This window comes from Leucopleurus acutus, assembly GCF_964270905.1.
Source record: "Leucopleurus acutus genome assembly, chromosome: 20".
NCBI lineage: Eukaryota > Metazoa > Chordata > Mammalia > Artiodactyla > Delphinidae > Leucopleurus > Leucopleurus acutus.
Window position 1 is genome coordinate 17,898,298 of NC_139162.1, and position 12,484 is coordinate 17,910,781.

At 38.3% G+C, this 12,484-nt stretch overlaps 1 protein-coding gene across 1 annotated transcript in view; it reads right to left on the reverse strand.

The window, feature by feature from the left end:
- Positions 1 to 12,484, reverse strand: part of TANGO6 (transport and golgi organization 6 homolog) — a 176,201-nt gene that overhangs the window by 122,454 nt on the left and 41,263 nt on the right. Inside the window, exons 8-11 of the mRNA XM_082862666.1 lie at positions 9,054 to 9,166; positions 7,216 to 7,392; positions 3,442 to 3,574; positions 1,510 to 1,701 (exon numbers count right to left, since the gene is read on the reverse strand). Of these exons, the coding sequence (XP_082718792.1) occupies positions 1,510 to 1,701; positions 3,442 to 3,574; positions 7,216 to 7,392; positions 9,054 to 9,166 (615 nt within the window). The remainder of the gene's footprint in view (positions 1 to 1,509; positions 1,702 to 3,441; positions 3,575 to 7,215; positions 7,393 to 9,053; positions 9,167 to 12,484) is intronic.

Here is a 12,484-nt window from a genome sequence, read left to right on the forward strand (position 1 = left end):
CTGCCTCCAAATCTCATGAACACACTTCTCCAGCCAAATGACTTTTAGATATTTCACAGGACCTTTCCTGTGGCCTGGTCCTTTAGCCAAAATTCTACAGAAATTTATGAGTTTCTACTCAAGGAAACTGGGTGAAGGAGTAGATTTTAAATAATAATGGCCTGGTTCTTTGCTGAAGTGCTTTATACCTAAACAAAAACCTTACCACCAAATATACCAAAATACACCTCTTTCATTAAGTGTTTCTATACTTGGAATGTTACATATGTTTTATTTACTAGATGTTTACATTTTGGGAAGGAAAACAGTATTGTTTGTCAAAAACAATTAAATATTCGTAATTTGTTGTTCCCGACTAAGATTTTTATACCATAACAAAATTTGTTCTTTTCTCCTGAATTTATAATTTCTAAATGAAGACAAGCAAGTATAAAATTGGGGGAAGAATGGGCTGTATTAATCAAATGATACCTTGATTTTTCTAAATAAGAAGACTGTTTTATTTTTAACACTAAACAGGGGAGCTGTTTCTTAGCGAAGTTGTTTGAAAGGACTAATGTTGTATTGTGTATTAGATTGACCCATCCTGTATATGAAGCAGATTTGATCTTTGTCTTAAGTTCCTCTATTTTATAATGGTGGTTTTACTTCAAAAAAATACTAAATTATTTCATGTCTTTAAAACAATGTTTAAATGTGATCTACAGAATATTACAAATGATTTTAAAAAAAAGTGATGTGAAAATATTACAACCTAAATGAATACTCAATGTCATAAGTGTTTTACTTTGATGATGTGCCTTTGATTTAATTTGGGACACTTAAAAGAACACTTTATTTGTGCTTGTTATAACCTTTGAAGAGCTTGGAAGTAAAATTTCTGCTAATGACAGCCAAAAAAAAAAAAATCTGAAAACTTCACAGGCAAAACAAAACAAAACAAACACTCAACACTTCACAGGCTGTTGTGGAGATAAGCTGTGAGTTAGAGGACCTATACAATTCAAGGTGATCTTATCATTAGTGATTTTTTTTTTCAAATTTGAGTTTTAATCACTCTCAACTTTTAATGCACATTAGAATCATCCATGGAGCTTAAAAAAATACATATGCCCAGGCTCTAATGCAGCCATGCTGAATCAGAATCTCTAAAAGTGGGCTAGGCATCAGTATTAGGAAAAAGATCCCAGACAATTTTATTTGCACCAAAAGTTGAAAACCACCGTGATATATAAATACTTTAAATAATTCTCAGTTTCATGTGCATAAGAATCACCTCAGCAGCTTGTTAAACATGCTGATTCTCAGGACCTATGAAAGTACTGATTTTCTTAGCCTGGTGTGGGCTCAGTAATTTACGTTTAACCTGAATTCCAGGTAACACTGATGCAGGTGTCATCAAACCACACTCTGAGTAAACATCTCTTTGAACATTTTGGGGAAAGAATGAAAGAAACCGAAATAGACAAATACCACCAGGCTGGGAACCGGCATGTGGCCGTCACTGACCTGAGTGATGTTTGTGAATATCTGCTCAGACATTCTCTCACACAGAACAGCCGTAAGCTGGAGGACCAGCAGCTTCCGCTCCTGACCTTCCACAAGAAGAGTCTGGTGCTGCTCTAATTCCAAGAGGTTTTTGCTGGAGAAGGGCTTTGATTTTAACTCTGCTTCATCTTCCACAGCCATGTGAGTCAACTCCTATCAGTGTGGGAGAAAAGAAAAAGAGAAAAAAATCCTGTACAACTAAGGATTTCAAAAATAGCTAGAAAACTCTGTTTGAAATGTGTATATAGAGAACCAGTCTGTTTTCATTACAGCATTATGTACAATAGTCAAAAACTGGAAACAACTTAAATGTACAGCAATAAGCATAAATTGTGATGTATTTATTACATTGCAGCAGGTGAGATAAATGAACTAGATCTATATGAACATCAATATAAAGGGATCTCAAAAACACGGTTGAATGGAAGATGTAAGTTGCAGAATAATACATATATCATGATACCAGGTATATGAAAATTTTAAACTTCATAATAAAAAACATACATACACACAAAGAACTAATTTGACAGACTACTTACTTTATCACTATTTTTATGATCTCTACCACTAGCTTCCCTTGAACTGAGGTCATATAACATTTCCAAACCTTTTTTAGAGACTATTACATGCTTTCAGCACCACACCTCTTTTTCCCTAAGATATTTAGAACTAAACTTCTACTAATAGATAATTCATTACTGTGTATTTTGTAAGCTTTTCCCTAGCTTTCACACTGTAAATTTCCTTGGGAAAGGAAAACCTTAGGTTCCTTAAGAATTCATGCTTTACCTTAGTAATTGACAGTTTAGAGGAGTGGTCCTCAACTGTTTCTGGGCAATTTTGCTCCCCAGGGGGCACACAGCAATATCTAGGGACATTTTTGGTTGTCATAATTGGGAGGTGACACAGACATCTAGTGAGTAGAGGTCAGGGATGCTGCTAAACTTCCTACAATGGACAGGAAGCCCCCACCCCAAGAAAAAATTATCCAGGCCAACACGTCAATAGTACAAAGGCAGAAGAACCTTGGTTTAGAGCAAAGCCCTTTGACTTTTTGTTTTTTAAACAAATTTTAAAGAAATTATCCAATTAAGGGGGTATTTTCTTGGAATGTTATTTACAGTGAATGGCTGGGCAGGGGGATAAATGTGAACATGGGAGGTGAGAAACATCGAAAAAGTATCACCCACTTCAATTCTAGGAACGTTAGCCCCGATTCCCTCCTTGCATTCTCCCACACCCACACCAACCTTAAACTCCACAGACATTCTCTTAGAGTTGACACTTTATTTAGGGAAAATACTAAAGAAGGCAGAGATGGACAGGGAATCAGAGATATCGGCTTATGGTCGCTAGCAGTACAAACAAGGAGTAACAGTATGGGGCATAAGTTACTGTCGGAGATTAGGGCAAAAGGAAGCACAACCACCAGGCTAAGAAACACACCCGGAAAAGGTTTCAAATGGCTACAAAATGAAATGAGAGAGGCAGAACTGCTAAATCTCCTTTGAAATACCTGACAAAACAATAGTCAGAAAGGATAAGGGATTACTCTACAGCTGTAAAACCTACTATTAACTTCCAAAGAGTTCTTACTGTCAACACAGAGCAAAGATTAACCCTTTAATAGATCAACAGCTCTACTTTGGTCATCTCTAAAATTTCAGTGCAGATTATCTTGGAAAGTCGTTCAATCATATGTGTACTGCTGAAGGTAAATTTCTTTTTGACCAAACCAAAGGCTACTAAAAAATAAATTACCCTTATGTCCTCTATTTCTCCTAAATTAAGACCTAATTTTAGGACCTAAAATTATGACTGCCTTGAAAATTCAAAGGGGCTCCTGGTACTATCCTAGAATAAAGCTCATCATGAACTATACTTAGTTCTTACCTTCAGGCAGAAGATGAAGAAGTCACCTGCCAAACCACATTCCTGGCAGTGGGACAGCAAGTCCCCAAGGTGCTCTACCTGGCACTGCTCTGAGGACACCTTCTGGTATAGGGCTTCATCTTCATCTTCATCACTGCAATGCAGGGTAAGATTTATCACCCAGAGAAACTATTTTTTTGGAAACCCCATTAATAATCTTTTAAAGTAACATGCTATTTCCATACAGTAGATCATTATAAAGAGCTAAAAAATTTGTTTAAATTATTTTCCTGTTTCTCCATGCTGAAAAGGTATTTATTCTCAGAAGCTAGGCTATCATGTCCTACATAGTCATTTGCTCAAATGGGGAAGATTCATTTTAAGATGGACGTTGAAGAATTACTATTATTTCAATAAGTTGCAAAAGCAAGGAGGAATTAAACTATAGGTTTATGCAGATATTCTGGTTCCTGAAGAAAAGAAGAGAAAGAGAAGGCTGAAAAACAAGGGCAGATCACAGAGCGCCTTGGATGCCATTCAAAGGAACTTGGACCTTTTTTCAGTGAGCCACTAAGGGTTACAGGCAGTGGAAAAAGACATGATCTTCATAGGAAGAGATTCAGTCAATCTCAGTGAACCAATTGTTGAGTTATGAAAAGGCATAAAGGCGCAGAAAACTGAGGCGGCCAAATTTCCAAGTAATAAAATGTGGCTAAGTTATCAAAAACGGTGCCATGATTTCTGCAAAAAGTTTCAAGAAAATTCTCATGAGGTACTATGGCTTCTAGCTTTCATTCATTGGATAAGTATAAAAGCCAATATATCATGGGCATATACACACTAACAAACGTAGTAAGGTAGATAGCTAGTGGGAAGCAGCCGCATGGCACAGGGATATTGACTCGGTGCTTTGTGACAGCCTGGAGGGGTGGGATAGGGAGGGTGGGAGGGAGGGAGACGCAACAGGGAAGACATATGGGAACATATGTTTATGTATGACTGATTCACTTTGTTATAAAGCAGAAACTAACACACGATTGTAAAGCAATTATACCCCAATAAAGATGTTAAAAAAAAAAAAAAGCCAATATATAGTATTCTTATACTGCATCATGTAAATAAATACAAAGGTACAGAAGATACACCAAAACACTAAAATGTGAACAGTGATTAGGATAGCGGTTGATTTTTGTTTTTCTCTTTATGCTTTTTTGTATTATACAAAGAACGTGTATTACTTTTGTGATGAAAGAATAAAATTTCTGGGACTTCCCTGGCAGCGCAGTGGTTAAGAATCTGCCTGCCAATGCCGGGGACACAGGTTCAATCCCTGGTCCGGGAAGATCCCACATGCCACGGAGCAACTAAGCCCGTGCGCCACAACTACTGAGCCCATGTGCCACAACTACTGAAGCCCGCACGTCTAGAGCCCATGCTCCGCAACAAGAGAAGCCATCACAATAAGAAGCCCGTGCACTGCAACAAAGAGTAGCCCCCGCTTGCCGCAACTAGAGAAAGCCCGCACGCAGCAACGAAGACCCAACACAACCAAAAATAAATAAAATAAAGTGGTTAATTAAAAAAAAAAGAATAAAATTTCTTTCAGATTAAATTGAGAAAAAAATGACAGATGCTGCTTCATTTCATTGAAAATACAATTATTACAGTTAATTTGGCAAACTGTCTAACTGGGCAGTATGTCCCAATCTGCCAGTTCACTTAACAGCATAGCCTTTATACTCCTTTAGTAGAATGAATAACCTAGAAATTACGCTTAGAATTACTTCCTATATTATCCTAGAATCTTCCAGAGTCCTTCAGATCAATCATGTTATCTCCACCACGTTTTATGTTAGAAGAAAAGCTGAAATAGCTTCTAAGCTTCTGTGAACCACCCCAACTGTCAAAATGAAGTACTGTATTCAAGTATTCTTTTTAAAATAAAGTCATGACAACAACTACCTTAAGAAGCATTATTTTATTCATTCTTAAAATTTCAATGAAAGAGTCAATTCCAAATAGTTATATTGAGTTCCAGAAAGGTAAAAATTCTGGATCCAAAGATCATGAAATCTAAGCTGCTCTTTTAGAGTTTCTGTAATCAAACTTCTTATTGATTATTGGTGCTGCTGGGCAGAATGGTAGAGTGAAAGGTAAGTGGTGATAAAGACCAGGCGGTGATATGGACCCTGCCCTTGGGGGACTAGCACCATGAGCAGGATCTTGAGAACAAATCATAAAATCACACACACACATACACACACACACACACACACACACAAATATACACACACATTTCTTTGGTATGGTGTCAACGTTTTGGAGACATGGAGCGTCTTCAATACCTAATGAAAGCTATGGACCCTATTTTCAGCAAAGAATCCATGTTTGCATATAAAAAAATTTGTGTATAATTTCAAGGGGATTATAGATTCCGAGAAGTCCATGTACAGACCCCAGGTTAAGGAGCCATTGCTTCTGGCAGTGTATGGAGATCCATTCAATCACTGCCTATTCACTTTTTTTCCTACCAAGAAGAGAAACTGTAGTTTCAATAAGAACTATTGATTTTGACATATTTACATAAAGACTTGTTAAGACAGCAATAAGTTTGAACTGCTGATAAGTCACATACTATAAAATTCTCTATCTAGTCCCTAAATTGGTCCCAGGATAAACTATTCCAAGGGGTTTTTAAATAAACATGCCCAAAAATATTAAGCTCTTTCAGTTTGGAGGCATAGTTATAACCGCAAAACCTACTAATGCTCAACAACTCTCAGTAAATTAGTAGCTTAAGTTTGTACTGATAATTCTGTTTTCAATCAATGTGTTTTTTCTATTTTCCTCAAGACTCTCATATTGAATAAGTGTTTTAAAACTTAACCATGAACTTAAATAGTTAAATTTAAACACTTTAACAAATAGCAGCACTTTGAATGTGATGTGACATCTGAGTAGCTGCCACCAGTTAAATATTACATGGACTCTGATCAACAAGAACTTATGGGGCTTCCCTGGTGGCGCAGTGGTTGAGAGTCTGCCTGCCGATGCAGGGGACACGGGTTCGTGCCCCGGTCCGGGAAGATCCCACATGCCGCGGAGTGGCTGGGCCCGTGAGCCATGGCCACTGAGCCTGCGCGTCCGGAGCCTGTGCTCCACAACGGGGGAGGCCACAACAGTGAGAGGCCCACGTACCACAAAAAAACAAAAAAAAACACAAGAACTTATGTTCGTAGGTAATAACATCTACACATCATCTAGAAAATGGAAATAATTTAAAACACACTGGTGAGATGTAGGAGAAATAAAATTATCCGTTCTACTAACACTTGTTAGCCGCCTTCTAAACAACCCCTAGGAGAAACAAACCATCATAAAATTACCATAAAAGAGAGCTTTGAGACAATTTCCCTTAGGATTAAGTCTGACTCTGAACACACATATACCATTCTGAGTGTCAGAGGGAGAACTGGATTGTTATGGTGTTGAGGGTGAATATGTGTCTGCCTTTTACTCTGATTCACTGGCAAAGACTTTGTGAAGTAAGTGGGCTTGTTGTGATGCAGAGCTGTGAGGCTCCAGTAAATTGCACCTATTAGCTAGCATCTAGGAAAAACCTGGAGGATCATTTAAGGCTCACATTTCACTTAGAGATATCAATAAATAGCAGCACCTCTGCTGCTTGAGTTTCTGGTTTCCTTTCTATCAGCGCCCCTTAGTGGACGAGTCACAGAATGGCCTTTCGAGTACAATTAAATCTGAAGAGAGACAGCAAAGGATGGGTGGACTCACCAAACGGCCTCTTTGATGGTAATCATGATGCCACCTTGAGTGGCAGCTCTAAAGTGGCACAGAGAATGGAGAGAGGGCACAGTTTTGTCCAACCCTGCAAATCCTTTCAGGCTAGTAATTGCCTTTTTCCTCTCCAGTTTCCCCAGCATCCATAATAAGATCTCTTGGCAAAGTGACCTGGCAGAAAAAAGCAGTTATAAATGAGCTTGTCATCTTACTCTACACATTTAACAAGCTAACATAAAAAAAAGAAAGAATAAAAGTCAGGTTCCATGCATTCTAAAGGCTGGCACAATCATCTAGTACTACTGAAGTGCAGGAGTGGAAACTATGCTTCTTGTGAATTTCAGAATGCAAATATCCTGAAATTCAGTGAGTGACTGACTAATCTCTGGTTGTAGAAGCAGCCCTGATATGACACATGAGCCCCACATGATTTTTTTTAATTCCAAATGAACTCATTGCCTTTGAATCAGGCACTGTGAAAGAAAAGTTTACAGTGATCAAACCATCTAAGACGGGGACCAATAACTGGAGACCAAGAAACAGCACACCAACAAATTCTTGCTGATTCCTTATCCCCTCTTATCCGTGCCAATCAACTAGGACAGGAATGGAATAAACATTTGCTTCTTCCTTCTCAGTCTTTGATGAGGACATGATAGTGCTGTGAGGACTTGGGCTTCAAAACTAAAACAAGAGTTATTATAGGAATGGTGTTTTGAAGCCAAATGCACATATTTATAGCCTCCATCTTCCACTGCACTTTCTCTTGTCACTTCCCTCATGTCTGTGGGCTTCAGTGATCAACTGACCAAAAGCTAGAGAGTTAAAGGCAATATGTAAGCTTCAAATAATATGCAAGACTGAGTACTTCGCTTTATCACTTAATGATGATAGTGACTATTTATTGAGCTTATTATTTGCCAGGGACAGTGCTAAACACTTCAATGCATAGTTAGTCTTCATAATAACACTATGAAGAAGATACTATTACTGAATATGAGATTACATGTGGCGGATTTCCAAACACCAAAAATCAGAATTCTGTAGGATCTTTTTTTTTAAAATTTTTCTTGGAGTATATCTGATTTACGATGTTGTGTTAGTTTCAGGTGTACAGCCAACTGAATCAGTTATACAAATACATATATCCACTCTTTTTTAGATTTTTTTCCCATATAGGCCATTAGAGAGTATTGAGTAGAGTTCCTTGTGCTATACAATAGGTCCTTATTATCTATTTTATATATAGTAGTGTGTATTTGTCAATCTCAAACTTCCAGTTAAAGTCTTAGAAGGAGGAAGAAACAACGTAAATCACTGTGAAAACAGAGCTGATACAAAATGAGTCCTACTTAAATTCCAATACAAAAGATTATTTTCTGGATGACTAAGGAATCCCTTCATTCTCAACAACACTGTACAGCACTAACACCAAATCCAAGCCTAAATTACAGAGTGCCACATTCAGATCCAGATTTCCCCAGCTTGATTTCTAACTACTCACAAGGTATTTATGATCCAACCTCTATTTCCTCCTCCCTAGACATGTAATTCCAGTATTTCTCACTGATCAAACAGTGGCATGTTCATACATGTAAACGGAGATTTCATTTCTGATGTCTAAGAGGCTGAGGAAAGTCATTCTAAACACTAGATCCAATCCCGTGCAATCTGTAAAGCTCTCTTTCTTTTCTAGAGGACTGTCAAATGTTCTCCTGACTTTGAAAGAAAAAAAAAAAATTATAAAGTGGCATAAGTCATATTCAAAATAAGAACAACATACAAGAAAGACTTCAGTATTTACAAACAATAAGATTCTCTAGATTGCTTACCTTATGTGAGACACACTGTGCTTGGTAAAACAGTAGAGAGAAAAGAGCACTCCCAGGACAGGAAGCAGGGAATCCACCAAAACTGTTAAAGGTTCATTCCCGACCACGTACACCTAGGGAAAAGGAAATGGTGGTACACTGAGTGCGAGGCCGGAACAATGGGAATCAAACACCATACACGAATTAGCAGGGCTTGGAGGCTTATCTTAAGAAACGCTCTAGCCCTGAGGTGAACAATTGTAGCTCTAAGCCTAAGGAAACCATCTGGGATTAGCAGACAGGCTGCATCAAAGGAAGACTAAAAAGGGAGCATTGCTCTTTCATGCGTGCAGCCTTAAGAGCTGCTGGGTGAACCAGGTAGGTGAACCCATTTTCTGACCCCTTCCTTTCCTACTTCTGACTACCTCAAGAGTCTCTTCACCTATTATTCATCAATACAATAATTATCTTACTGCTAAAGGCCCTGCTATTAGAAACTAACAAGCAATGACCACCAAATAGAAAAGCTTAAGACTAGATTTGAAAGAAAACAAAGCAAAACACAGCTTGCTCTAGATTTGTCATTCTTAAGATGTAACTGTCACATGGGCATGTCCTACTCTCTCCAGTTCAATAAATGTGCACCTAGATCTGCACTGGCTTCACAGGGTTAAGTGTGTGAGGATTCTAATGTTTATTAACAATAACTATGTTAACTGTTTTATTTGTACCTTTTAAAAAGGATTCAACAAACTCTTCTGAATCTACTGGAATCAAAGTACTGTTCTAAGCACTGTAGTGAATATAAAAGTGAACAAGAATTGTTCTCTCTCTTTGCTTGTGATCTAACAGGAAAAATAAAACAAACCAATAATAATAAGATTAATGTTAATATTATTATTATTCAAGGTGGATAATTTAAAGTATCTTATGAAGTGCCAAAATGCTATTCAAAACTCCAATCAAACACAATAGGATTTTATTTCACTTTATTTTTTAAAATTCTACAAGCTTACTGTTATTTATTTATTTATTTATTTATGGCTGCGTTGGGTCTTCGTTGCTGCGCGTGGGCTTTCTCTAGTTGCAGCGAGTGGGGGCTACTCTTCATTGTGGTACGTGGTCTTCTCATTGCGGTGGCTTCTCTTGTTGCAGAGCATGAGCGTGCAGGCTTCAGTAGTTGCAGCATGCGGGCTCAGTAGTTGTGCCTCGTGGGCTCTAGAACACAGGCTAAGTAGTTGTGGTGCATGGGCTTAGTTGCTCCACGGCATGTGTGATCTTCCTGGACCAGGGATTGAACCCATGTCCCCTGCATTGGCAGGTGGATTCTTAACCACTGGACCACCAGGGAAGTCCCCACAATAGGATTTTAAAATGCAATTCTGTTCTAATAAATTAACTAAAACTTGATGGTATAGACAATAATAATAATAAAAGAAGAAAAAGGATCTGACAATGATTACACACTTAATATGTGTTCCAGAAACTATGCTGGGATTTTTATCTCCCGGGTACTATGTTAGATTTTTTAAAGAGTTTGCACATTGAAATTATAACTATCTCACGAAGTCTGTATTAGCAGACCTATTTTAAAGGACAAGGAAAGGGAAACGTCAAGAGGCTCTAATTTACAGAAAGACCATTGAGGTAGAAATCAATGATGTTTATGGGAAACTAAAGGTCATGGAGGCACAAGCTGGAAAAATCTCTGTGCTTTTCTAGAGAACCCTGTCCCTTTAAATCAAACCTAATTTTTCACACTCCTTAAGCCTCCCAACTCCTCTGTGGAGCCTGATAACGAAGGAGCCAGCTTCCTGTGCATGATCTAACCTCCATAAGCCCAGCTAAATGAGGTGCAGCACTGTATGGCAGTGTTCAGAAATAATATGTGGGGCTAATTATGATATCGCCAATTACAGGAGGTAAAAAAGAGATTCCCCCAGATAACGTAAGGGCCTATTGTTTGCCTCTGGATTGTGTGTTCCAGAGGTAATCCCTAAGGAGCCATCCTTCCTTCCTTACCAGCATCTTTAGTACAAACAAACAAACAAACAAACCAACCAATGAAGCTAAATCTTTATGATTTACTGGGCTAAAGCACTTCAAACTTTAACATGAATTCAAATCAAGCACCTTTCTCAGAGGTATATGCTGTTGTTGATAAACTCCAATTTTTAAATTCTCTTCTTGTACTTTTCTGTATTTTCTTACAAGGAATACAAAAAAACTGCACAGCTATTTATACATATACATATGTGATTCATTTTTATATAAAGGTTCAGCGTATGTTTACTGAGTGCCAACTGTGTGCCAGACACGTCTGTGGTTCTGCGGATACAGTGGGAAACGAATTATCTGCTTCAAAGGAGCATACATTCTAGTGAGGGGACAGAAAATAAACAAATATATAATATCAGACAGTGACAAGTGCTAGAAGAAAAACAAGTTTAAAGGGATAGAGAGTGATGAGGGGAAGAGCGTGTGGAAAGAGGGAGAAATTAAGAATAACTCTTATCAATTCACCAATAATCCATTAAGTTCACAGATTAAGAATAGAGAAATTTTTTTTTTCAAAGTGGAAAGATTTAAACTCTCCTTTGGCTCAAACTGATCAATGAGTTTTCTCTATGAGAGCTCAAAGAACTTGAATGGCCTCTGCTTGACACATACAGGATTGTCACCTCCCTTCCAACATTAATAGTTAAAATTCCTCCTTGGAGTGAGCCCTAATCTACTTCTCTTTAAACATCCTTAACGGAAGCGTATCTATTTCCAAAAATTTTGGACTGGCCATCTATAAACAATCATCAAAATCCAGTTCTATTATCCACCTTATGGATTGCTCTGCATCCTAACGATAAGATTGCACTTTATAGATGAAAGACAGGCAGTAGTACTTATTAAACGGACCCAGCTCAAGTTCTACCTCTTCCATAGGCCTGCTGTATCATTTCACTGTCGAACTGTTCATTCATTCTCTAATTCAAATATTCATTAAGCATCTAACCACCATTAATGACTTTTCTCCTATAAATTCCAAAAGCATTTTAGAGCTTGTAACACATAATCAGTTCTTGAATATATAAGTCTCTGACCTCTTTAACTAGCCTGGCAGGGAAAAGTCAAGTTCCCTACTTCAGCACCTGTAAGAGTAGATGATTAAGTTGTGTTACCTGAGTTTTTGGTGAATAAGCCGTTTAAACGCAGTTGTACACAATTTAAAGGAACACCACTGGGGGACCTCCCTGTGGCACAGTGGTTAAGAATCCACCTGCCAATGCAGGGGACACGGGTTCAAGCCCTGGTCTGGGAAATTCACACATGCCGCAGAGCAACTAAGCCCGTGCACCACAACTACTGAGCCTGCGCTCTGGAGCCCGCGAGCCACAACTGCTGAGGCCGCATGCCACAACTACTGAAGCCTGCACGCCTGGAGCCCACACTCCACAGCA